The 27,514-nt window shown below is 50.4% G+C and overlaps 1 protein-coding gene across 1 annotated transcript in view; it reads left to right on the plus strand.

Annotated features, from left to right (window-relative positions):
* Window positions 1–27,514, plus strand: part of Ntn1 (netrin 1) — a 180,653-nt gene that overhangs the window by 127,172 nt on the left and 25,967 nt on the right. Inside the window, exons 4-5 of the mRNA XM_013347425.2 lie at window positions 7,012–7,161; window positions 10,407–10,460. Of these exons, the coding sequence (XP_013202879.2) occupies window positions 7,012–7,161; window positions 10,407–10,460 (204 nt within the window). The remainder of the gene's footprint in view (window positions 1–7,011; window positions 7,162–10,406; window positions 10,461–27,514) is intronic.

The following is a 27,514-nucleotide window of genomic DNA, read 5'->3' on the forward strand; positions in this document are numbered from 1 at the left end:
AGGTCAAGGGCCTGCTGGTGGGAAGAGAGCACACTGTTGGTGGGTATTCCACGTGGCATAGCTGCTCGCGAAAATAGCCCAGCACGTCCCTGCCAAGTGACACCCATAGCTGTCATAACATTAGGATCCTGCTCACAGGTATTTCTCCACAGGAAATGAAAACGTAAGTTCAAAAGAAAAGCAAAACAAAAAAATCTGTAGTGTTCTTATTTGTTATTATCCCAAACTAGAGACAGATGAGGGTGTGCCAGTGTCTGCACGGACAGAGTGGACAGATGCCCACTGAAGAAGACGGCCCAGCGTTAGTGAAAAACGAACTGATTCTTAGCCCGCCACAGACAAATTGCAAATGCATGGTTAAGTGAGAAAGGTTGGGCCCACCAGGGAACCCGCTGGCAATCCCATTTGCCCATGCTGTAGACATTGTAAATACCGTCTAATTCCGGGGTAAGACATTTTGCAAAAGGTGAAACTAGAAGGAGCGGAGGTTGACTACGGAGGAATTCCTGAGCGAGCTCGGTGATCAGAAGAACCTGCATCTGTGATAAAAGTCTGTAGACTGTACAACCAAAAGGAATGAATTTACCTTGTGCAAATTACAGCAGCGATGGACAAGATTCCTTCCCTAGAGCTCAGGTTTGGGTGTGTCTGCCCAGAGGTTCACTGTGGGGCGCTTGATCCTCAGCGTAGCAATGTTAGGAGGTGTGGAACTTTTTTGTTTTGCTTTTGTTTTTCAAGATAAGGTTTCTCTGTATAGCCCTGGCCTGGATTTCATTTTAGACCAGGCTAGACTTGAATTCAGAGCCACCAGCCACCATCTCCTGGCCTGGAATTATTAATAGATGGGGCCCTAGGACTGGAGAGCTGGCTTGGCTCAGTGGCTAAGAGCACTTGCTGCTCGCTCTCCTAGAGGATTTGTTTCCAGTGCCTACAGCAGGTAGTTCAGAACTGCCTGTAACTCCATTTTCAGGGGACATATCCCCCTTTGGCTTCTGCAGGCACCTGCATGCATATAGTGCAATACACATAAATAAATAAAGACAATTATTTTTTAAAAAAGAGGCAGGGCCTAGTAAAAGATGATCATGTCTGCAGGGCCACCGTCCTGGGAGAGGATTAATGTCGGTCTCATGTGGCTTTGCTTCTTGTGGCAGTGGAGAGTGAGGAGTACGTACACAGCTCAGCCCTGGGTTCAGTTCAGCACTAACAAACTGGGAAACTTGGGGTAAACATGGCTGTCTTGTGTTTCTCTGGCTCCTTGTCTGTACATGAAGCTGTTCCCTTTCTTCCTCTCTATCGTGCTGTGCTCTAACCAAGTGTTCCTTTCCTGGAAGCCAAAACAGATGGGGCCACCAATCTTTGACTTTTCGTCTTTAAAACAAAGAGTTGAATATACCTTTTCTTTTTTTTCTTTCCCCTTCATTCTTTCTGTGCTTTCTAAAACAACATTGACCTCATACTCCTGACTTTCCTGTCACAGCTTCCTAAATTCTGGCGCTAAATGTGTGTGCTTTCATGCCCTGCCAGCCGCTTTAAAGCAACCAGCTTCAGGGTGTTTCACAGCAACCGAGAATGGACTAAGAACTTAGGACCCTGTTCCAGGGTCTTTTTCATCCCGTCTCCTTCACAGCTCTGAAGTCATTAAGAGCTACCTCTAGCCTGCTTTCGGCATCTAATCCCCTCCCTGGTCCGTGCTCTGCTCGTCTCCTGTCTTGCTTCCGCATTAGGCTCCATCCACTGCAGATGCCCAGGCAACCTTGGCTGTCTCTTGCCTGTTTCTTCTCTTGGTTTCTCCACAACCTCCTTTGGGGGCCCGGGAGAGCCCCTAGGAAAGAGGTAGCTTGTCTGGGGTCTAGCACGGGTACACTAGCTTGGAGTGCCAGAAAAAAAAGCACGGTGCACCTGCTGACTCAGACAGCAGATAGTTAATCTCTCCTGATTGTGGAGGCTGGAAATTCAAGGTCAAGGTACCAGCTGGGCAGATTCTTTCTGAGGGCCAGGAAGGAGGGATCTGCTGCAGGCCTTTCTCCTGGGCTTACAGATGGTGCCCTTCATCCTGTGTGCTCACATGGCCTTTCCTCTGTAGCCATCTTGTGCCTCATTCCCATCTTGGGCGAGGACATCGGTCATTGATTAAAACCTACCCCAATGACCTATTTTTAGCTAATTGCCTCTAAAGAATTCATATGTCACATGTAGGCTCTGGGACTAGGACTTCGGGGTATGCATCCTGGGGGCTTGGCATGCGAGTCCATCCTTCACATGGGGCCAAGGCAGTAAGTCTTCAGGGCTCCTGGAAGCCTAGGGGACAGCCAGATGGCATCTAGATTGGGGACTGAGGCTCTGTTTGTTCTGTCTCCTGGTTTCAAAGGGACCAATGCTGAACCACACCACTCCTATGAGCTTGTGTCCTAGATTGCTGCCTCTTGTAGGTCCTACTTGATCTCAGTCCCTGAAGCCTGAACCATACCGTTCCTACAAGCCTGTGTTCTAGATTGCTGGCTCTTGCAGGTCCTACTTGATCTCAGTCCCTGGAGCCAGGGTGCCCAGGAAAAGTAGCCACATTTTCCATAGGAGCCTCAGAAGATTTCCATCTGACCCTGTGAGCTGCTGGAAGGGCCAGACCCTTGCTTATGCTCACGCAATTGGAAGGTAAGGGTCGTGCCTGAGTGTAGGAAGCCAGTGGTAAGCACAAGCCACCTCTAGGCCCTCTATATCACAGTTCCTAGAAGTCCCCTCCATTGATAAGGTCCAAGCACAGTACTAGTGAGTGTCTGAGCAAGGTGCGCCCTGCAACACAAGCCCCTCCCCCTGCCCTGACCCAGAACACTGAGATGAGCAGCAGCCGTGGGGTTAAAGTCCACACTCTGGACCCATAGAGACAAAACCTTTAGAGGAGTGTAGTCCTCTGTCCTTAGAGAGAAGCCACCTGCAATCCAGGGAGAGGGGGTACTAATTCAGTGGCAGTGACAGGCCAGGGTCCTCTGTCATCTGTCTGAAACCACTTGGGTTCTCTTAAACAGTCTGTCCCTGGCTGGTGACCCAGCACAAACACAGCCTGGGTTCTCTGCAGCCACATTCGTGGGAAACCTGACCGTGCCATGTTCTCAGGGACCTGCACTTCCTTCTGGCCTCACATTCTCTCTTCATGGAAAAACCTCTGGTAGCCTGTTTCCCATGAGCAGGTGCTGCCTGCCCCATGCAGCTTGGCGACCTGTATTTATTGGCTTCCCTCTAAAAGTCATGGCTGTCTTCCAGGGAAATGGAAGTCACCAGGAGGGCTTCCTGTGGCAGAGGGTATTCCAGCCTGGGCCCTGTTCTCAGAATTAGGGAAGTTCTCTGGTGATCCCTTCATTGGAGCCTCTACAACGTCAAAGCCCCCCCCCCTCCTTGCCTCATTCACCACTTAACTATCCTGCTGCGAGCTGGTCAGTGTGGGTGCATATGGATTATATATGTATGCTCCCGTGAGCGTGTCCATGTGTCTGCGTTTACAGGCTAAGGGACTATAGCGGGAGCCTCTGGCTTTCTCGCCCTAGGGCTTTGCCCTATGGCTTCCCTGGATCCCACTCTCTTTGACAAAGGCTGTCGGGATTCTGGTTTTCACACTTGGATTATCCAGGGCTCTCCAGAGGAACAGAATTTACAGAATGGATGTACACACTCCAGAATCCCGAAGAAGTAGGCTCTAATGCCAGGGAGGAATGGACTTGCCAGTGAGAGTGGAGCCAAGCCGGCAAAGAGAGAGCTGGCTTCCTTTCTCTGTGTCCTTTGAATAAGGTGCCACCACAAGGGGTGTGGCCCAGATTAAAGGTGGATCTTCCCACCTCAAAGAACTGGATTAGAAGAGGGCCTTCCCACTTTAAATAATTCAATTAAGAAACAATCCCTCCCAGGTGTGCCCAGCCACTTGGATTTTTGTTAATCCCAGATATGGTTGAGTTGACAGCTAAGAAGAGCTAGCTGTCACACCACTGTAGGGGACCTTACCGCAAGGGCACTGCCCTGCGTTGGCTTTTCTCATCACACTGAACACCCACCTTCTTTGCTCAGAAGGTGTGATTTGAGCCATTCTGCTTCCCATGTCAGTGGGGAAGGCCTTACTCTGGGGCTGTTTGTCTGGGAATTGGGAACGAGTGCCGGGTGTGGCTCCATCCGGGTTGCGTTTGGCTTCAAGTAACAGCAGACCTACCTCACAGTGATTTCTACAGGGCAGAGTTAATTTCCCCTTGGAAGAAACAGATGTAGAGAGGGGGTCCTGAGGGTGAGGGGTCTGCTCTTCTCTCTCCTCAGGGCTGCAGATCCTTCCTGTGTCTCCTGTCTGTTTTGGATCCTCACCGGCCTGTTCCCTTGTCGTTCCGCAGCCGTACTGTTTCCACAGGGTTGTTGTGATGTCACGGCGCTGCTGTGTCTATAGGAGTCTTGATGAGTTCACCTCTGCTGGCAGATGCTCTATTGGTGGCATGCTGCAGCCTGGTGATGGTCACAGAGGTCTGAATGTGACCTTTTAGTGACTTCCATGCATAGATAATGACTTGTTAGTGCTACATACTGCTGCCCCAGTTAGACCAGAGGCATGGGTTTGACTTCTGAAGGAATCTTGGGAGAAGGATTTGGAAAGCTAGCAGCAAGCTAGCTTACATCTCTTCTGAGGATGAACTGTTAGGATGAGCTGACCATACAGAATACATGCTAAGAACGGTCCTCCTCTGCTGCAGCAGGCTTCTTCCGGTCCCCACCCTTCCCAGCAGCGGGCCAGCCACGGCAGCTGAGGTCACAGTGCATAGTTTTCAGTGCTCCTCCACCCCCGGAGTTTGTGCTGGGTGGGCTCCTGCCAAGACGAGGACACTCTGGGCCAGAGCTGGTGCCTAGGTGTGACGTGGTTTAGAATCTTCACTGACCAAGTAACCTTTTGCAGCCTTCTAAGGATCCAGGAGTCACTGGCACACAGTTGTATTCTCCTGGCATTCAATGACTTTAAGGATTGGCAGTGAGCTTGCAGAGCAGGCCAAGAGAGGTCAGCTGACACAAGAACCTGGTGCCCCCACATGCCAGTGCCCAAACCCACATCTGTGGCTCATGACTGTGGGACCCTGTGCCGTGGCCCTCAACTCTCACATGGCCAACCGTGTGCCTGTATCACTCACCTTTCCTACTGCAGGGCAAGGTCAAATCCCTTCCTCACTGCCATTCTTCCCACAGGCCATCAAGATTAGATCTGTTCTTATTGCTAACTTTAAAGAGGGTGCAGACTTGAATTCAGGGTACACCGATGAAGACGGCATCTCAGCAGAGGCGTTTCCCCCTCTACAATGGCATCTTTGTTCCTTGTCTCCTGGCAGTGACAGACGCAGCTTGAGGGAAGACAGGTTAAGTTTGGCTCACGGCCTCAGAGGGCTTCTGTCCAGGATGACAGAGGTGACATCCCCATGCATGGCGCACTTGAGCTTGAGAGGGCCTGTTTATGTGGGACGGAACGGGGAAATGAGCAGAGAAAGCTGGAGCCAGGGGCAGATAGAGCCACCAGAGGCCCACCCAGTGACCTACTTTCACCAGAATTGCACCACAAGCCACACACCAAATGCTCTAAACATGGGAGAGCTACGAGGGACATTTCAGAGTCAAGTCTAAGAAAGGACCAAGGTGGGAACGGTCCGGTGCTTCTCAGGGATCCTGTGTCATGGGAGCCAACAAGCCGCTGGCCTGCTAGGCCCCTTCAGTCCTCCATCCTGTCAAACCCAGGCCCCTCCTCATCCTAGTGCTTCCAGAAGTTTTTTTGCATGTCCTGACCCCACAGGCACCAACATCTGCTCACATTGTTCTCCTCTCTGCGCGCTATGGACAAGCTGGCTCGAAGGCATACATTGCTCCCCCATCTCCCGGATGCTCCTCGCTGCCGCCCCAGGCTGGAGGCCTAGGGAGAGGCTGCCTGTTTTAGGGCCCATTGAGGAGGGAATTTTTACATTAGCTCTTTTGGAATCTCAGTTCTCATTTATTTTCCTAGATATTTTTGTACTCTTTGGGGACAGAAACACAGCAGCATATGGCATGAATTGAGATGGCTGTAGAATGTATTACTGGCTCACACTGCCCTCCTGGGCTCCTGCAGCAGGGACAGGCACAACATGGTCTCCTTTACCCCCATCCCTTCACCAGCGAGTCCACTGCTCAGGCACAGGTGGGCAAACCTTGGTGACCTCTGCCTGCCAGTGGGGGCATGGTAAATATTGCTTAGAGACTCATGGTGGTGGCAGAGATCTCCCCCCAAAGTTCTGGCTGCATCATTGCGGGAACACCGTGGGAGAGCTCCCAAATGCAGTTGGATGTGGGGCCACTCAACGGCTCACTCTTCAAAACCAGGAGCAGGGGGCGTCATAAGGTTCACACAGTGACCTCTGACCTGAAAACGGTTGGCCTTGCTTCACTCCCAGCTTGACTGTTCCATTCTTGGGAGGCCCCTGGGTGGTTTGCCAGTTTACCAGTTACCCATTTAGTTGGGGTTTTAAGATAAAGCATTGTTGTGACCTAGAAGTTTGGGTTCTGGGTATCTGCCTGCTGAGCAAGTAGGGGTAGCATCCTGGGCGCCTCCTTCTTTGCCTCCCTCTGGCCAGCATCCTTAAACTTCATCAGCTAAAGACCCTACTCCACCCAGGGAATCCGCAGAGAAATCTGGGGGAGATGTCAGTACCTCTACCCCCCAGCGTCCTCCATCTCCATCCCTTGACATTGTATTTGAGTACCAGCCTTCCTCCTGGGCTCTGAAGGTGTTCCCCGGCTCCCCTCTCCTGTTCCTCAAGCAACCCTTTGAAGTAGGTCCATTTTGATTTCGGTTTCCCATTTCTTGCTAGGTAGGCAATCCACCTCAGAACTTGTGGAACATGTGTGGGCTTGGTTAGGCCCACCTGTCCATCGTTTTCCATTCTTTTTCTCTGGGGTAGGGTCATGGGACACCCCTGGGTAGGGAAGGGCACTAACTGCCTCTCTGACCCTTCTGTCTTGTGTTCTTCGCAGCCTGTGATTGCCACCCTGTGGGTGCTGCTGGCAAGACCTGCAATCAAACCACTGGCCAGTGTCCCTGCAAGGACGGCGTGACAGGCATCACCTGCAACCGCTGTGCCAAAGGCTACCAGCAGAGCCGCTCCCCCATCGCCCCCTGCATCAGTATGTGTAGCTCCTTCTCCCCTCTGCTTGGGTGGGGCACCCTGTGGGGGCTGGTTCTGATGTCCAATGGGTTTAGCCGTCATCAGTGGGCATCTCTTCATTCACTGGGGCTCAGTGAGATCCTCTGAGAGACTCCAGGCCTGTAAGTTCCTTCAGATGTGGCTATGTACATTAGAGCCCTCAGTACTGACAAACACCGGGTCACTGGCTCCAGGGGCAGCAAGACTCCAGTTTGAGCCCCACTCCTACATGACACTTTGACTCCAGACCCTGTGGGGATAGGGGCCTGCCACACTGCAGATTCAGAAGAGAGCAGACCAAAAGCCTTGAGACTTTGAGAGAAGTTATTCAGGTTCTTGTTCATAGCCCCTGTGGTCCCTGTGAAGGATTAATAGAGCATTGGAGTGGGGGTCCCAGAGAAGCATTACAGGGAGAATGGTGGGCCATCCTGACCTTGGCTCTGAAGGGTCTTTGTATTTCACATCTGGTAAGTCATGCCGCTGTGACCATGGGCAGCTCTTGCTGGCAAGTGAAGCCTAACCCAGAGAGGCCCAGCCTCATCCTGGTGATTCCTTGGCTAGGGCTGGCCAAGCCAAGAAGGGACGGCTGAAGCACAAGAGCAGGAGAGAGTCACAGCAAACACACCAGAGTCCAGGGAACCAAGTAGATTCTCTAGAGAGTAGGCTTGGTGCGCTCCGCCCAGGGAGCTGGCTGCTGGCTGCTTTTGAATGGCACAGTGCCTTGAACCTTTATAATGATTTAAACAAAAATCAAAGGAAGGATACTGTTTTGAGACACAGTAAATACCATGCAAAGTCCCTGGGCATGGTTGTGTGAGCTTGTAATCCCAGTGCTTGGGAGGCAGAGGCAAGAAGAGTGCAGGTTTGAGGCTAGCCTGGGCTATCTAGGGAGCCCCTGTATTTAGAAAGAGAAGAAGGAAATGAAGAAGACACACTGTCTGCAGCTGCTTATGTGGAACGGCACAGCTGCAGCGGATATTACCTATGGAGCCTGAAATATTTACTACTCGGCCCCTTTCAGAAGTCAGTCAGTCTCGACTGCTGAGGGTTTCAGAGTTCCTCAGTGGGCTCCAGGGACTGATTAGTGATGGGAATTCAGAACGGGCCCGAGAGCCTTGGGGCCTCGGAGTCTCTTTATGCTGGGAGCCACCACTAAGTCCTAGGATGTCCCTCACAGAAGTTGTCATTGTCATCCGTGCTCCAAACAGGTCGGGCTGCTTAGACAGCCTGTATCTCACCTGTCCCACTCCATGTGGCCTCTGCTTCCAGAGCAGGTCAGCTCTCTCAGTTCCGGTGGCAATTCTGACTAGTCTATGAATCGAGAGTCAGGGTGTCCCTGCAGGTCCACAGACAGCAGATGACCCAGTGCTAGCCTGAGGGACTGGATCCTGCTGTCCTCCCGGGGTACAGGAGAAGGAAAGGGTGCTTAGGCGGGCTGTCACTCAGTGCCTTGGGCACATGCCTAGTGTGCCCCAGGCCTTGGGTTCACCCCCCCACCCAGCATTTGAAGGAAGGGGTGGAAAGAAATCCTTCTGGAGATGACATCCAAGCACCACTCTCAGGGTCTGTAGAAACCCTTCTCTGTGTACGTGCCAAGGTATGAGACAAACATTTTTAGAAAGTCAAGTAAATCTGGCCTCTGGAAACATGTTCTGCCACTGCATAGCCTCTTTATTAAAGAGGGAAGGAGCTGCTGGATCTCTCAGAAAGGCAAGAACTATCATTTCAAGATCCCCAGGAAAGAGCATCCTGAAACCAACTTTCAAAACCAGTGCCTGTGCCCGCTCCCACGCTCTGTACTTTCTGACTTGCTTTGGGGACAGGAGGGCTCAGGTTCAGGGAACCATGGGCCGCTGTACACACTGAATTTGGGAGGCCAGCGTGCCCCATTGGTGTGATCCCCTTTTGTAGACCATTAGATCGGGCCATTTGGACGTTGTTTCCAGAGAGATTCTGCTGGGATCAATGTAACTTTGTAGGACTAAGGAAGGGCCTGGCTTCCGTCCAGCTTCCTAACGAGCTGCTGTGACTGGACACCAAAGAGATGTGTGGATAAAGTCCCTGAGGGTAAATCTACCCCTTGCTGTGGGCTGCTTCTGCTGTCTTTACCTCCGAAAAGTTACAAAGCATGGTTCCTCTAAAAGACCCAGACAGAGCTCAGGTCGAGCCTGAGGAACTTCTGACCACGGACTCAGACGGTGGTACAGACAGAAGGACCAGAGGTCGCTCACAGTGTTTGTGTGCTCCTCCTAGAGCAGGATTCTCGACCTTCCCAACGCTGTGGCCCTTTAATACAGCTCCTCATGTTGTGCTGACCCTAACCATAAAATTACTTCGTTGCTGCTTCATAACTGTAATGTTGCTACTGTGACAAATCGTAAAGTAAATATCTGATAGACAGGATATCTGATATACAAAGCCTGGGAAAGGGTCGTTCGTTCCCCAAAGGGGTCGTGACCCACAGATTAGTAAGAACCACTGTTCTAGAAGGACTTTGGTCTTGTCTATAGAGAGGAAGCCCGCACTTTTGACAGCTGGTGGATGAATCGGTGAAGGTGACTGGCTGAACTTCTTCATGTGTCAGAGCACAGGGATAGGTCCAGGAAGTGGCAGGGTTGAGCTGCTTCTCCAGGTAGAAGAGAACGCTCAACACAAAGGCCACGCCGTTAGGAGCCCTGCCTCTTGCAGTCACATCCCTGTCTACCAGCTAAGAGAAGGCCTTAGCCAGACTGCAGGTGCATCTGCTCCATAAGAAGCTTCCCCAAGAGCAGGCCCCCAGCCCCTCACACACCATCACTGCTTCTAGATCCTTCCTCCCACCTGTTAGTTCACAACGTAGGTAGTCATATCATGATGGACAGGATGGAGAGGAGTCGGACTGAGATGGACATGCGTGTCAGGTCCTGGGTATATAGCATCAGCCCTGTGGACCGCCAGCCCCTCCTGCTGCCCCCACTCCTGACCCTCCTTAACAGATGGGACCCATGATTTTTCCCATCCCAGTGAAGACAGGGGAACACGTTGAGAGCCCAGGATCCCCAGGATCCTGCTGCCAGCTCCCCTTTTCTCCTGGCTTTTCTTCCTTCAAGCTGAGTGGTGGAGTGGGCACGGGGGAAGGAGGCTAGAAGGTTGGGAGGAGTCTGTGCTGAGACCCTTTTCTTTCCAAGAACAAAAATGATGTCATTTTAACTTTTTTTCTTCCTCCCTTTTCTAAACCTCATGAAGAGATTCCTGTAGCGCCACCCACCACCGCAGCGAGCAGTGTGGAGGAGCCGGAAGGTGAGTGTTTTGGTTGTTGTATTGGCTATGTGATAGGACACGAGTGGGAACGTGGGTGGGGACTAGGGGCCAAGCCCCTTCTGTGTCTCACTCACACGCTGTCAGGGAGATCGGCTTTGTGTGTGTGGTCCCCTCAGCTGTCCTGAAGAAGGAGCTGCCAGACACTTTGTCATAGTTCCCCCCCTAAGAATGAAGTCAGAGCCAAGGGCCAAGAACCCTGAAAGTGGAAAGTGGAACTCTTCCTCTCCCTCGGAGGTTAAGAAGCTGCCAGATCATCAGAAATACTAGGGCCAAGGACGCCTCTCCTTCCTGGGGTTGCAGAGGAAGGAGTACCTGGGCACTGGTTCAAAGTCAGAATTCAGGAGCTCTGAGACCCAAGATGGGAAGGTAATCCCATTTTCACATCTACCTGGTACCTGAAGATGCAGCCTTTACTTAATGACAAAGGTAGGTTCCCTGCCACAGCTGGCAGCAGTTCTGTGATGCGCTCACCATAGCAACCGTAGCTGTGTTCCCATTACAGACTTGGTGTAGATGCCATGGGATAGGACGTGTGTCCCCGGCTGCTTCACAGTTACACAAGTTCCCAGTCCCATCACTAGTTGCTCATCTGCTGTCATTGAGAAAGCGCGTATATAACATGGCTGCACCATTAACTTGGGAGAGTTCAGATAACTGGACTTCAGTAGTATTTCCCTGTATCCAGTTAGATGCCCCTTGCCGTAAGATGGGGCGATGTCCTGATAAGATTATTGTGAGACTGTAAAATGCAGTAATAAGCACCCAGCCCTTAGCAGGGCATCCTCGCCCCTCTGAGCTATGAACAATGGAAGAGTGTTGTACCTGCTTGGGTGAGTGGATGGGTACAGCTCCCTGATGCTGCCCAGCGTCACAAGAGAAGGAAAGCTCCAAGCCCGTTCTGTCAGCCCAGGAAACGACATGAGTTGAAAGCGTGGCTTTGCTCAGTGCATGCTGTTTTCACACTGGAGTAAATCAAGACGATTTTAGCATCAAAAAATCAATTCTGAGAAAGGGTTTCCTGGGCTTCTTGGTGGAGATATTTCACGTCCCTGGTCTGGGTACACAGGGAGCTAAGAGTCCCACAGGATGCTGTGCCCTGTGAGGTCTGTCCAGGGCCACATCTGGAGACCCTGGTCCTGGGGTAAGAGTGGTAATGAGTGGAAGATTGACATGAGGGCCCCTAGTCAGTCTGGGAACTTTTTCTTCCTGAGTGGCTCTGTAGGGAGCTGTGGGTGAGCTTGCACACTCAGGTGGCCACCTGACTCTGGGACTAGGGGAGGACTGTCCTGGGAGCGTGAGAGAAAGCAGTCAGGACTTGAGCATCCACAGCTCAAGTAGCCTTAGCAGCTGCACTGGGCTGCCGGAGTCCTGCTTAGACAGTCCGAAATATCCCAGGCCTGGGCAGCTGATAGAATCCCTGGTGGGAGAAGGGTAATGGCAAGAGATGAGGACACCCATCCCAGGGTGCCTGGGTGCTAGATGCCAGAGTAGAGGTATAGAAGCTGGAATCTGCCCTTCTCAGCATTGTCCCAGAGGAGGACAGAAGCTGATCGTTTTCTATACTGATTTTTTTTTTAAATGAAAAGTTTGTTCTCCCCAGCTTCTTGAGAAGTTAAGGCAGGAGGATCACTTGTGCTCACAAGTTTGAGGCCAAGATGGGCAACAAAGTTGCCCTGTCTCATGAAAACCACAAACACAAGCAAAAACTGTCTTCTCTTGCTGAGGACAAGGATTCTTCTTTTTAAAACACAGGGTGGGTTTTTTTTTGTTGTTGTTTATCATTAAAAATAAAGTCAGGGATTGAGGGTGTAGCTCAATTGAGCACATGCTCAGCACGCAGGTTTAATTTCTCCCATCAATTAATTAAAAACAAGAATTAGGGGACAGTAGTTTTGAAGCAAGATGTTAAAGTGGAAATTGGATTTTTTTATGTGTGCATGTGTTGGCATGTTCATATGTATGTGTGTAAATGTACGTGTATATATTACCACATGTTACATGCCTGAGGCTCAAAGTTGGCCACAGGCATCTTCCTAAATCGCTCTCTGCAGGTGGAGTTTTCTGTGTCCCAGCAGTCGCTCTCAAATAACCAACACAGAGGCTTAATATTAATTATAAATGCTCAGCCGATAGCTTAGACTTGCTACTAACTAGCTCCTACAACTTAAATGAACCCATTGCTATCAATCTATGTATTGCCATGTGGCGTGTCGCTTTACCTGTCCTCCAGCATGTCTTGTCCCCTCTGTGTCTCCTGGTGACTCCTCAGACTCTGCCCTTCTTCTCTCCAGAATTTTCCTAGTCTGGCTCTTCTGCCCAGCTATAGGCCAGTCAGTTCTCTATTAAGCATTGAGAGTAATACATATTTACAGTGTACAAAGATTGTTCCACTTTAATTTTTTTTTTTTTGTTTTTTCGAGACAGGGTTTCTCTGTGGTTTTTGGAGCCTGTCCTGGAACTAGCTCTGTAGACCAGGCTGGTCTCGAACTCACAGAGATCCGCCTGCCTCTGCCTCCCGAGTGCTGGGATTAAAGGCGTGCGCCACCACCGCCCGGCTTTCCACTTTAATTTTTGAGGCAGGGTCTCTTGCTGAACTAAGCTGGCTAGTCTATCAAGCTACCTTGTTCTAGGCATCCCCTATCTCTACCTCTTGAGGGCTGGCATGACAGGCAGCTGGCATGCCTGTCCAGCTTAAATGGTTCTGGGTATCTGAAGTCTAAGTATCCACTAAGCCATTTCCTCAGTTCCAGAATTTCCCTCCCTCCCTTCTTTAAGATTTGTCTGTGTGTGGGTATCCTCATTGTCCAGAACAGGGTCTTGGACTCTTTGGAGTTGGTTGTGAACTGTCTGATGTGGGCGCTAGGCATTGAACTTCGGTCCTCTGGAAGAGCAGAAAACGCTTTTAACCACGGAGGCATTAATTCCTTCAGCCCCCAGATTTGGTTCTTGATACTTGGTGGTCTTGTGACTAGTCAAAAGTGGCAATGATATACATGAGGAGACCTGGATGAGCTTTGGGGCTGCCCAGGGTTGTGCAGGGGCAGGGTCCACAGCTTGCTTTAGGACAAGATAGACTTCGATGGGCTGTCTGTCTCGTGGAAGTTTTTCTGGACCTTGCAACTTGACTTTGAGTTTTTCTTGTCATGATTTTTGACCTTTATCTTCTGATAGAAATGGGCAGTTGAAGGGGCGAGGGGGTGGGGGGTGCTCCTGAGATGTCTACACCTACTACAAGAAGCCCATGTGAAGCATCTGAAGGTTCTGGGCTTTAACAGACAAGTCTAAACAGCTGTGGCACTGGGGAACCAAGCCTGAGGCTGTGGAGTGCTTGCTCCAGCCCCTCTGAGCCACACCCACTCCTAAACTCTGGTCATCCTTCTAGTCGGCCTTTGGTTAGCTAATTACCTCCTCTGACTCCTTTGGATTTTGTGACTGTGGTTTCTTCACTTAGAACTTTCGTGAATATGGCCAAAAGCGAACCACTCCAGCGCTTTGCTTGCAGGGGGAGTGGGAAATCGGGTTTGGGGCTTGGAGCAATGCCTGGGACCTCAGCTCAATCTCTGCATCCTGTCCTGGTGGGCTTTGCAAAGCAGGGGCCTTTGCTGAGGCTCTGTGGCTGATCTTTGGGATGTCCTATCATCCCAGGAACCTGGCTGGCTACCTGAGACATTGAGCTGGAGGCTGGGAGGCACCTGGGAAGTGGGGGCCCTGTGCACGCCCACAGTGAGTGAAAACCCTTAGTGAGGCCACCTGTGGAAACTCTGCATGCAGCCACATACTAGAGGAGAATTAGTAAGTCATGAATTTATTCTCTAAGCTGAAGGATGAAACTTCACCCTGAAGTCAAGCCCTTGAAGAGTCAGCTTCCTTGGAGAATGTTCTTTACTGCTCCCAGGCAGCGTGGCAAGGACTAAGAGGTCTGTAGCAGAAAAGGCCAGGAAGGGAGATAGGAAGCCCACACACAAAAGGGGTGTCACAGCCAAGGCTGTTTGGGACACACCTAGAAACTGGTTAGAGGGCCCGCCACTCCCGTGGGTACAAGAGAAACACCTGCCCAGGCCAGCTCTAGGCAACTCTTGCCCTGCAGTGGTTTGCTTTTATGGACATGCAGGTCCGCAGGAGGAGCTCAGGTTTGGATGGCTCTGAGGGTATGGCTGCTACTCCAACTTCTCCTCCCCCATTGAAACAGGAAGGGGTGGGGTCTAGTGCTTCTACCCTCGTGCCCCTGGGCAGGAAGGATCTTTTGATCCTGCTAGAGCTTCCTAGAAACACCTGCTTACTCCCCTGCTGCCCCTGACAGTCAGCTTCATCTGGAATGCTTCCCGAGGCACGTGGGCCACGATGGTAGACACCCCTCACCTTGGCTCATTTGCACTGTGAGCTGCTTTCCTTGCTGGACCATCCTGCTTGCAGCTAGCTTCAGAATACCCCGCAAGATTCCTTGGGGGTTGAGGAGGAAAGAGACATTCAGGACTGCATCAAGAGTCCACGTGAGCCCCACCCCCACCCAACCTGGGCTATGGACCTTCCTTCAGAGCCTGAGAAACCCATAGCAAGGGAGAGTAGCCTTTGCTGACCCCCACTCCCCATTTCCAAGGCTCTTCTTCCTTGTGGATGCTAGACATGGGCTAAGGCCCACGAGTAGTCTTTCAGGAGAGCCCAAAGAGAAGACTGCACAGCTGGTGTGCTCGAGGATGCTGCCCCCAGTGCCACCAGGTATGTGAGGGGGTGGGAGTAGGGGAGCGGAGGGGGTATGTGTATGTAGCCTCTCCAGCTTTTTGCTAAAGAAAATGAGTTTAGAGATTTGCGGCATGGGCCAGCCTGAGCGCTCAGATCCCAAGAGCCCTGCCGATCTGATTTTGCCCTGTCTTTCTCTGTGTAACTTATCCTGAGAATCCTGTTGTGAGAGGCTGTGGTGGGATTACAACGCAAGCACAGGTGAGTCAGGGGTGAAAGCCCCAAACAGGAATTAATAAAGCCACAAGAACAGCTGGGTTTGGAGGCACAGGCCTGTAATCCTGCGACTCAGGAGCCTGAGGCAGGAGGATCACAGATTCAGGACTTGCCTGGTCTATAGAGCAAGGTCAAAGTCTGTTTGAACAAATTAGTGAGACCTCTGTCTCAAGGTCAGAAAGTAAAAGGAGGACCGAGCATAAAGCACAGTGGTAGGATGTTTGCTTGGTATGCATAAGGTCCTGGGTTCCTTCCCCAGGACAGAAAACAGACAAGAATCCAGCTCAGGGCAAGGGTGTTGAGGTGATGTGCTCAGCTTCCATCTGCTCTTCTGTCCAGGAGGGTGGGGTTGGGGCAGAACACATATCATTTCTGTAATAAATAATATTTTAATTAGAATAGCAACAGAATGCCAAGCAAAAATAAGTGAAGCAATAAAAATCTGGGGTGAATTGTTTTTTAAATCGTCAAAATTGGACAGGGAAGAACAGAAGGAAATGGAAGCTCATACCATGCTAAGGGGAGCAAGACTCAAATTGTCAAAATGCCAGTTCTCCCAGAAGTGACCCAAAGATTTAGCATAATTCTGGTCACCATCTCCATGAGATGGGGCAAGATGCTAAAGTTCAGCCAGAGAAATCACTGTGTAGTATGAAGAGCCAAGGCTTGTACTAAAGGTAGCTAATGAGGGTCGTTAGGTCTACTGGGTATTTCAAAATATTGTAAGCAGGGTGTTTAAATGAGTGTAGCATAGGAATGCAGAGGGGTCAAGAAGGGTTTGGTACCAGGGCAATGTGGCTGTGGACGAGGGAGGCAACCAGCAAATGCTGCTGGGAAAACTGGTTCCTTACTTACCAACATACTTCTGCAGTCTGTCACCAGAGGGATAAAGAGCAAATAATTAGCCAATCTGTAATATTCTAAAAGTATCCACCCATGGGATCTCAGGGCAAGGAAGTCATCCTAGATAGGACTTTAAACCCCAGATCATAAAGGGAAAGGTTTTGTATATATAAATGGAAAACTCCTATACTTCAGAAATCTCTCTAAGCAAATTAAAAGGCCAACTCGAAGCTGAGAAAGCTATTGTGATGTGGCTGGCCACAGGTCAAAAATCCTCAATAAATAAAAAGCACTTAGATAAGAGAGCCTAATATGAAACGGAGGTGAAGTGAACTAGAAACTCAGAGAATTTGTACAAAAGGCAATGAGTACAGGAAGAATTAGGCTTATTAGTAACCATGACAGTGTTGGCAAGAGTATTTGCCATCTTAAAAACTTACTAGGTTTGGTACTTTGTGTATGTGTACAATACTAGGGGATTGAAACCAGGACCTTGCACACACGAGGCAAGCACTCTATCAGTAAGCTATTCTCTAGTCATTTTCTTCTTTTTAAGAATTTTAAGATTTAATTTTAAAATCATTAATGCATATGTGTGTGAGTCTGTGTGAGTTTATGTGCACCAAGAGTGCAGGAACCCGCTGAAAACAGAGGAGGGCATTAGAGGCTCTGGAACTGGAGTGACAGACGGGGTTGATAGCCACCCTGTGGGCGCTGGTTTCCTGGTCCTCCAGAAGAGCAGCAAGTATGGTTAGCCACTGCGTCATCTCCAGCCACCAGCCCCTTTTTAGTTTGAGACAGGGTCTCACCAAATTGCCCAGCCTGGCCTTGAGATTTTAGCTGGGTTACAGGCCCAAGCCACCAGATTTGGGAGATATTTGAAAAGGGCTGGAGAGAGACACTTGCAAGCTTTCTGCTGGGGGCGTGACTTGTACCTTTAAGGAAGAGAGATTGGTCACCATATCCAGACACACCTGTGATCCGTGGGCTCACCTCTGCCTAAGGAAACAGTGGTGTTTAATAGGCTTTGGTGCCAAAGATGACGATTGTCACAGTTTGTAGGCATCAAAGAGCAGTCTGTTTCTTGAGACAGGTTTTGCTGTGTAGCCCTGGCTAGCCTAGAACTCAATTCTATATATAGATCAGGTGGGCCTTGAACTTGGAGTAGTCCTCCGTGTCTGCCTTACCCTGGCACAGGGACCGCAGCTGTGTGCCAATACACCCAGCTTGAAGCACCTGGCTGTTATTTGGTGTGGTTTGCTCGTAGGATATAAGAATGGAAGGATGCTTACCGTATGCTGCCGGTGACAGAGCGACCTCTGCAGCAGATTGCACGTAGCGTTATCTTTGCTGTGGAGATGGGTTTATAGAGTATTTTGGTGAAATCGTTTCATTATGTCTGTGTGTTTCGCTGCTTCTTACCCAGGGGCTCCTCTGTTCCCCAGGGGACATTTGGCACTGTCTGGAGACATTTTCAATTGTCGCAACGGGAGTAGGGAGCCACAAGCATCTCATGGGTGGAGGCTGCCAGACACCCCACAACAAAGAGTTCTCCTCCGTCCCTCAAGGCCGACAGCACCAGGCTGTCAGAAATCTTGGTGTATTTATACAGTACAAACCTATATGTTCTCTGCAAATTCACTGAGAGCCCAGGCTTCCTGGGTGGACTTCTTACTCGTACAGCCCACTGCTTGGATGGCACCGAGGAGTCAGAAAGCCAAGGGCCATTAAGCCAGCTGGTATTTCTGTGGGATTGTGTCTGTTTGCCTGCTCTGTTTTTTTTCATGCTAAAAATTCATCTTTCAAAAGTTGTCTCAAGTTTCACTATAAATTGATGGGTCTCTCCTTAATCTGGCTCAACTCGTTAAACATTTTTTTACATTATTTATTTGCCATGGCATGAATGTGGAGGTTGGAGGACAGTTTGCAGGAGTTGGGGCTCTCCTTCTACCAGGGGGGTCCTGGGGATTGAACTCGGGCCCTCAGGCTTGGCAGTGCCTTTGCTCTTTCCCTAGTCTTCGTTAAATTTTTGTTCTGAGAAATCTCACTGAAGTACCAGGAATGGCTAATAGCAGCATGCTCGTTGTTTAGACTTAATAATTTGGTTCTGCTGTGTGTGTCAGCCTCTCTTTGATTAGAAAAAAATACTTTTAGTCCTGGGATCAGATCCAGGGTCTTGTGCATGCCAAGCAAGTACTCTTCCCCTGGGCTACACCCTCAGCCTTACCTAAATGCCTTTAAAGAAAAATTTAGACATTATGACAGTCTATCCCTAAATATTTCAGAACGTACCTCTGAAAAATAAGTGTCTTGACTTATAATAAATTCCATGTTTAGGAATTTCTTGGTTGCCCCCCCAGTATGCTGTGCAGCAGGGTCGCTTGTGACTTATTCACTAAGCCATCCCATGATGATGCGACCCACTTAGGATCCTGGGCTGCTCTGAGAGACGATGAATGGAAAGTGTCACCAAGTGAATAGCGCTGCCAGTGTGGTCCTTGCTGTCACTGGGAACCCATGTGCCCTTGAGGGGTAGCCACGCTGTGTCCCCTGGCTTTGCGGATGTGTGAGCTCTGAGTTTCCCTCACAGGGGCACCTCAGAGAGAAACATCCAGAACCATCTTGTGTGTCTTCATGGAGAGTGTAGAGAGCATGGAAGCTGAAAGACTGTGAGCATTTTTTTTAAAGGGTATCATTCCTGGGTGGGGTGTGTTTGGTTTGGTTTTGAGGCAGTGCGGGTAGAGCTCAGGGTTCTTCACATGCTAGGCAAGTTCTCTAACCCAGTCTCATACCAGTGTTTCCACCCTCGGCGCAAACTCACTTCGGGCCAGAGTGCTTGTGGCACTGGTGGGGCTGTCCACACTGGAAAGGAGGGATGGAGCTTCTCAGGCAAGTGACGACAATTGGGTGTCCCCTCGGGACAAAGCAGCCCCTGGTTGAGCAACACTGGGTTAAACCCAGATGTCTTGACATCAGCACAGCTGCCAGAACTCTCAGCGAAGGAAACCAGAGATAGGGCCAAGGAAATATGGGCCTCTTCCACTAGCCAGTGGGACTTGCTCCTGCCTGCTGGCATGAGGCCAGACTGATCCCATAGGTATCATGGGATGTACTCTGTAGTAGGTTGAACTGTGTAGAATTATACCGACACATCACTGCTGGGGAATCCCCAAGTGGCAATGTAATATGGCGTGACCCGTCATTTTCTCTCTCCCTCTCTGAATTCCTCCTCTAAGTCTCTGTTCTGTCCTCCTTCCCCGGTCCCTGCATCCCTTCGCCCTTCTCTCTCCCTCCCCCCTCCCCTACATCCCTGTCTACTACCTTCCTTGTTCTCTTTGCTTTCCCTGGTCCCCTCCCCTCCCCCTCCTTGCTCTCCTCTTCATGGGTCTGCACAGAGGGCAGGGCAGAGGGCAGGCTGGGTGCAGGCAAGGCTAAAAAGCATCTGTCCCCACCAGGGTTCCCTGTCACCCCAGCGGCACAAAGCAAGTCACCCTATTGTTCTTCTGTCTCCGGGCCTTTGCAGGTGGAGGGGAGGACAAAGGGATGAGCTCAGAGGTCGGAGGAGCAAGTGGGGTAGAATATTTAGCCATTGGATGCATGATGGGGCAAATGACAGGTGTCAGGGAAAGAAAGAGGCTAGGGGACCCTAGCGCCACACCCATGTCCCACATCCCAGAGATCTCACTGGCAGAGGCTGTGGGGGTGGGGTGCAGGCTTCAGAGCTTAACCAAGGCAGGGAAGACGACAGGACATCTCGGGCTGTGCTAGCCCCCGTACCTCTGCCTTGAACCCCTAAACTCCCAGTGAGTACCTGCTGGGCTAGGATGTTGCTGTCAGCCCTTAAAAACCCCAACAGCCAGTGAAGTGGGACAAGTGAATAAAAACCCCTCCAATCCTGAGACTGGAGTATAGCACCCGTGGCAGCTTCTTTGATTAGATAGACTAGCAGATGCCACGGCACCCAGACTTAGTGATTATAACAGCCGCCAGTGGAGCCATGGATTCCACCCTTAAGAACCTGGCTTATGAGTACTTGCCCCAGCCCTGTGGAAGATCCTGCAAGCCACTCCGGAGCCCTGAGCCCAGGCCTTATAGGAGCTACGGAGATGGGCTAAATGGCCCTTTAAGTACCCCTTCAGCTTAAAATCCTGCAGCAAGTATCAGACATGGTGGCATACACCTGTTAATCTCAGCACTTGGGAAGCTATGGCAAGAGGGTTGAGAATTTGAATTTGAGGCCAGACTGGGTTACCTAGTGGGTTTTTGGTGAGCCTAGGCTGTGTATCAAGACCCTGGGGCCTTTTTGGAAGCCAGCTGTGGATCGCCTGAATTTGTTTCCCATTCTATGGTCAGCAGCTGGGCAGGGTCTGGTGGGCCAGTGCTGGCCTTCTGTTCCCAGGGAAGGTACCTGGAAGTAGCCTGTGAGGCCGTTTTTGGATTATGTGGAGGTGGCTGGGGGAGTTTGCATCAAGGTGTGGATATGGCCATGGGAGGAAGGATAACAGGGTTTGCCTGGTTAGCAAGGAGACTTTCTCTGGCACACACGGCCCTTCACATTGGAGAAGGCAAGAGAGCCCGAGGTCAAAGGCTACAGATGTCCACTAAGTGGCTTGATGCGTAGGCTATCCCTGCCCCCACCTCACTACCTCTAGATTTTGAGGTGGGCGGAAGAGGGAAAGAGGATATACGGGTATATCTGTGCCACAGTGTGTTAGAGAGGTCAGGGGGTAGGTCTGGTGAGCTGGTTCCCGCCTTCCCTCTTGTGGCAGGGTTTTTGCCATGCTGGCTGGCCCATGAACTTCCAACATTCTCTTGTCTTCACTTACCGTTTTGCCCAGTAGTGCTGGGACTCCGGAGGCGCGTCAGAGCCTCTGCTCTTTTCACATGTGCTCTGGAGATCAGAGCAAAGCTCGGGGCCTTAGGCTTGTGTGGCAAGTGCTTTTATCCCCTGAGCCATCTTGCCAGCCCTTTACCTCCCCTTGAGCAGGACGTCTTCTTTGCCACTCTCTCTCTCTCTGGACTCCCAAAGTTGTAGGTGTGGCCCTTGAAATTGGTCCCCTCCCTCTGCTGCCAGCTTGCTTCCAGATGTGACTAAACAGCGACCCACTTCCTGTTCACTCCTTCAGAGAAGCCAGCATTTCCCAGAGTCTGACAAGTGTGGTCATATTGTCTCATGGCCTCTGCTTAGGCGTCAAGTGCAGTTGGGTATGGTGGCACACACTGGTGATCCCAGCACTCAGGAGGCTGAGATGGGAAGATCAAATATTCCAGGCTAGCCTGGGCTATGTAGTGAAACTCTAGCCTTCAAAACAAAACAGCAGTGCATTTTGGAATCAAAGACAGGACAGAGAACCCATCTTCCATACAGAGACACCTGAAATGGACACATGGCAGTGGAACATACCTGTTCACTCTGGCACCCCAAAGAGGGTGAGCATCCCTTCCGAACCCTGCCTTCAGGGCATCATGCTGGCAGTTTGAAATTTGCTAGGCTGGAATTATTTTGGGGATGAGCAAGCTTTACAGATGACTTCCCTGCCCTCCCAGAGTGTGTGTTGCTAACCACTCTCTGCATCCTGTTGCTCAAACAGTATCTGGGAAGTAGGATTTGTGATGCTCGAACCAGCAGGAGCCTAGAGACAGAGCAGTGATAGGGCCTTCACATCTCATATGGAAGAAGGCGCATCCTAGAGGCAGCCGAGACTTGCTCTAGGCCACACAAGAGGTTGGCAGTGTATAAAGTTCAGCCTGCCTTCCTTGCAGAGAGAAGAGGAAGGGGTGAAAGGTCCCTCCCTCCCACTGGAAAGAGATCTGGGCTGTTTGAGACAATGGACTTCCAAGAAAGCCACGTCAAGGTTTTCTTTTTAAATTTTACTTTTATGTGTATTATTTTGTGTGCATGAGTGTTGCGCTTGCATGTATGAATGTGCACCCTCACACACCTGGTGCTCCGGAGGTCAGAAGAGGGTATCAGACCCCCTGGAGCCGAGTGACAGATGATGGTGAGTTGCCATGTGGGTGCTAGGAACTGAACCCAGATCTGCAAGAGCAGCCAGTGCTCTTGACTGCTGAGTCATCTTTCTAGCTTATACTTTCAGCCCAAACTGGTCCAGACTCACCAAGGTAACTCCTTCTTCTTCACCCACCCGAACAGGTAGCATAGGCCACAGCTTCCTGGCTAAGTATTTGTACTGTCACAGGAGGCCACCTCCTTCAGCTGCAGGGATAGGTAGGCCCACTGAGCTTCTAAAGCTTCGTGGGAGTCTCCATCATTGCCAGACAGAGAAGCCTCCAGATCTCTTTCGGGGGCCAGAAAACCCAGCATTGTCTTCTCGCTGGATGTCAAGCCTGCCTTTCTTCCTGTGTGTTAGTTAGAGACCTTAGGTGCCAGCCATTTGTACAGGTTATTTGGAGTCAAGTATCTTAAGTTCGGCTCTCCCTAGAACCCCAGGAGCCTAAGATGGGAGTTGTCGTGGGGGTGGTGTACTGAGGAGTGTTCCCAGGCAAGGATGGCCAGAGAGTGTAGGGCTGAGAACACATGGCCTCTAGACTAGATGAGGCTCCAAGGAGGAAGCCACGGAGGAGACGCTCTAGCTAAAGGCAGAAGCCAGGACATTACACTGGCCAGCATCAGTTGGCGATTGGCTGTGGACTCCCTACTGGAACTAGATAGACCAAAGCTTGTGCCTGCCTAGACATGGCCCAGCAAAGCAGTGTGCACCAGCCAAAGGCTGTGAGTGTGTGTGATTGGCAGCCAGACCTGTGGAGCTGTGCATGCTGGTCCAGAAAGGAGGGAAAGCAGGACACCCACCGCATCTGCTACCCTGTGACCATGGATTCAACCAATCATAGATTTCAAAGAAAACAAGACAGACAAAAAAAACCTCATCTATGTGGAACTTGTCCCAACATTGTATCTTTCCATGAAGAATACAGTAACTTGAACATCTTCATTGCATCGGGTACTATAAGCCAGAGATGATGTTAAGTGTGGGAGGATATGAGTAGGTTCTCTGCATATACTGTACCTTACTGTCCCTGTCGGGGGTCCTGGACCCCTCCGATTTTGAGGGGCAATGGTAGTCACTAACTTAGAAGGTTTTGATAGGGACCATGTATGGGTTTCTCTTTGTCCACCTTGGCAGTTCTCCACTGTAGAAAGTCTTGGCTGTTCTCTGGGGTCCCCATGCCTTCCTTACAGCTAGCTAGTCAGTCACTCGGTCTTGTTAATCTCACACCTCCTCTCTGCCATGCACACCACCGCTGCGGCTGTCTTTACCTGGAACCGTTTAGCTTCTTACGATCCTGCATTGGTCAGGCATGTGCAGTAACAGACATTTCTAGCAGTCCAGTCATTGTTTGCCCACGTAACAGCTGTCACCCACAGGTGTCCTTGGTTGGATGGTTTCCTCTTGGCAGTGAGTCCATCATATGGCCCTGCCATCCCTGGGGCCACAGAGTCGCTTCTGGGAAGCCCATGGGTGACTTCCATAGGCTTAGCCTGGAAGTGTTCAGTGTCATTTGTGTTCATGTCTCTTTTGTTAGAACCCAGTCACATGACCATGCCTAACAGCAAAGGGTGCTGGGTAATGCAGGCCATATGTATGCATACATGGAGAATGACACAATGGTTGGTTACCACGTATAGTTTGCACATAAATCATCTGGACCACTGTGCTGACTTCTGGCCCATCTGTGGCCACCTGCCACTGTGATGCTGTAGTAATCGGCATCAGAAAGCAAGGCCATTTTTCTATGTAGGAAGCAGTTTAGCCCAGTCTTAGCCAGGAGTGTGCTTCCTGCCTGACAGCTGCCTGGGTTTTTGAGGGACAGGCAAACTGAGCAAGGGTGCCACCAGGTTCCAAGGCATGACCTCATCAATGCTGGCTTAACCAACCAAGCTGACTAGGCAGCCAGCAGAGGTGATGCGCCAGAGCCACGACCATCCCCTTCTTTCACGGCTTCCCAGGGAGCCCAGCGCAGCTCATCTGAATCCCCTTTTGGTGTTGACAGCAATTCCAGTTTGTGTCCACTGTTGGCTCTCACTGGAGAAGTATGCAGAGAGCCAACTGGATCCCTGTTGGGACAGCTTTGTTTTCCCTGCTGAACACAAAATCCCCTGTTCACTGGGAAATCTGACAAGGAGACCCCGTGGGGCAGGCCGGTGGGAGCAGATACCAGTGAATACAGCGGCCCGAATAGCTTCAGCTTATTAAAGGCGAGTACACGGGATAACTCTGCCCGCCGAGTGGGAGATAGAATGGGGGCACAGAGCTGTTACAGTGGATTAGCAGCCGCAGGCGGACGGACGGAGGCAGGTGCGGCTTTCTCTGCAATTTGGAAAGGCTTAGGGAAGACAGAGCCTGTGCTCTGAATCCTTGTCTTAGCCTCGTTTGGGCAACAGGCTGAAAGTGGGGGATTTCTTGTTCAGCCAGGCTTGGGAGTAGTTTTTATGTTCCCCTTGTCCCTTCACCAATTCCCAGAATTCCTTGGGAATTCTGAGGAAGTTGTGCACTTATCCACTTATTCATTCTCTGCCCATTCATTCATCCACCATGCATTTTTAGGATCTCTCACGGGTACCGGGGTTACCGTGCTGAGTAGACAGGGACCCTTCAAGTTGTACTACATGAAAAGGACATGTAGGTACAGTGGATGGTTCTAATTCCATTTTTAAACTGTTAACCAAACTCCACAGACATTGATGTCACCTTCTGTGGCCCAACTAGCATTGCTGAGAGCATGCTGGGGCCTTGCTGTTTAACGAATGAAGCCTCAAGTCCAAAGTGGCATGCTGATCTTCCAGATGGGCTACTGTTTCCTAATGGCACAGATGGCAGATAAAAGGGGATGATCCAGTGGTCCCTGAGTATCCACGGGACCTCGGGGGTACCAGAATCTGCAGATGGTTAAGTCCTTTTCATAAACTAGCCTTGTTTTTGCACACAGTTGTCCGACATCCTTCCGTACACTTTAACTCACCTCTTGATTGCATTTGCCTAAAATGACACACATGCCATGTACACACTGTGTATGTTTTCAATTTAATTTTTTATTTATGACTGTGTGTCGTGTGTGTGTGTGTGTAGGTATATGCACATGTGAGTGCATTACTTGCAAAGGCCAGAAGAAGGCATTGGATTCTTTGAGGCTGGAATTAACAGCTGAGGTTGGTACTAGGAGCTGAGCTTAGGGCCTCCAGAATAGCCACAAGCCCTCTTAACCACTGAGCCATCTCTCCAAAGAATGGTTTTCTTTAGAGAATGATGATAAGATGTCTGTGTTTAATGTGCATGCCTTTTTTCCCCTAAAATATTGTTTATAGTTTGTTGAATTTGTGCAGGCAGAGCTGTGATTATGGAGGACTCACTGAACTTGGTGTCAGCGATAGAACTGGAAATTCAGAGTCTTCGAGCCAAAGCTCTGAAAGATTGGTCATAGAAGGCAGAATTGGAATCTTGGGAGAGTCTTAGGATGCTACCTCAGGCCTCTTAGTCTGGGTGTAGATCTTTGTCTCTGGATCTTTTCTTCCTGGGATGGGTACCTATCCTCATCTCTCCTAGCAAACACCCCTCACCAGCTGGGTGGCTCATCACAAGCAGACAAAAGCTCTGTACTTTCCAGGGTTTGCAGAACTCATGGGGGAGGTGCGAGTTTTGAACTTGGATGCTGATGAAAGGTTTCAGAGCTCGTGAGCATGTCGCTGGGAGGAAGGAACTAGTCTGGATCATCCTCAGAGTCACCAGGGAGCTCAACTACCAAGTGAGGAGGAGGCACCTGAGACCAGGCAGCTCTGAGTTAGTCCTGTGAGTTAGTCCCAGGGGTTGCTCCTTCCCGACTTCCAGCAGAAGCTGGCGTTGTGGGTACCAGCTATCTAGCACTCATGCCCCCGATGTCAGAGAACTGAATGGTGCTTTATCCACCAGAGGCGTTCTGGATTCTCTCTAGAGGCCTGACCGGGAATTTCCTAGCAGGTAGTTCAAGGGTACTCATTGCCTTCACAGATGTGACTCCAGCCTGGGTAAAACCCTGCTTTAAGATGAACTATCAAAGGGTTTGGTTATATAGTTTGGTGGTAGAGTACTTTCCTAGCACATGTGAGATTCTGGGTTTGATGAGAGAGATGTGGAGGCAAATATGAATGGATATTGCTTTTTTTTTTTTAAATGAGGGTCTTAAGCCTCTGTGGATGTTGGTACCTGTAGATAGTCCTAGAGTGTTTGAATCTCCCCTAGATATCGGGGTGACTGTGTACACTATGTTCATAATGTGGCTGTAAAATTTATTTTCAGTGTCTGTAAACAAAGAATAATTAAGCTCTAAATGACAGCCTGAGGGGCTTCCCTTGTGGATAGCAGTTCTACCTCTATGAAAACTTTCACCGTCTACCGCTTCTCCCCCGAGAACTAGAAGAGCAGCCAAGTGGCCCCCAGTGTGTGCTGGCTTCCTGTCACGCTTCCCAGGGAACCTGGAACTGTTTCTCGCTCAACACAGCTAGCCACAAAGTGAAGAGGAGGTGATTCTGTCTCCTCTGCACAGCGACAGCTGAGGAACAGGGAGGCTGGCGGGCCAGACTCTACAGGGCTTCTAAACACCACACTGGTAGCTGAGGAAGGAGTGGGCTCTTCTGCAGAAGTCTGGAGGACTCTCCTGTTGGTTCAACAGGTGGGCTGGTGTAGGCTGTTCCAGAAGGTGGACCTAAGGCCATCTGGAGGGTAACAGAAGTCAGGTGAGGCTCAGCCAAAGACAGTCCTGTTCTACCCTTCGGCTAACGGGAAGAGAACTTGAGCTAAGCAAGGATGGGTCTGCTGCTGGGGTCATGAGAAATCCTGTAGCTTGGGCACAGTGAGTTCTGTGTGCATTCCAGTGGTCCGTGGAAAGTTCCAGAGCGGGTTGTCGATGCAAAGATTGTGTCTGCTTATCCTTTAAACATGAAGAATACCTTACCGAGTTCTAGGCCCCAGATGGTGCTATGGGTGCCGGCGGAGCCTGTCCTGTGTAGCTGGCCAGGGAAGCAGGTGGTCTGGATGACATTTATTGATAGGGTGTCCCTTGTCAGTCCTTATTTTATTTTCTAGAGATAAGTTATCACAAGCAGGAGCCCCAAGTGTCTTGTCTTTCTCGCTTCTTTCTGTGATTTTCTTTCCCTTGTCTGAGTTCTTATTCAGTGCCCGTGCCAGAACTCATTTGTCATTCTGATGAAGGATTTAGAAATAGTTTGGGGAAAAGGAATTTCT

The sequence above is a fragment of the Microtus ochrogaster genome, chromosome 7, assembly GCF_000317375.1.
Source record: "Microtus ochrogaster isolate Prairie Vole_2 chromosome 7, MicOch1.0, whole genome shotgun sequence".
In the NCBI taxonomy this organism is placed as follows: Eukaryota; Metazoa; Chordata; class Mammalia; order Rodentia; family Cricetidae; genus Microtus; species Microtus ochrogaster.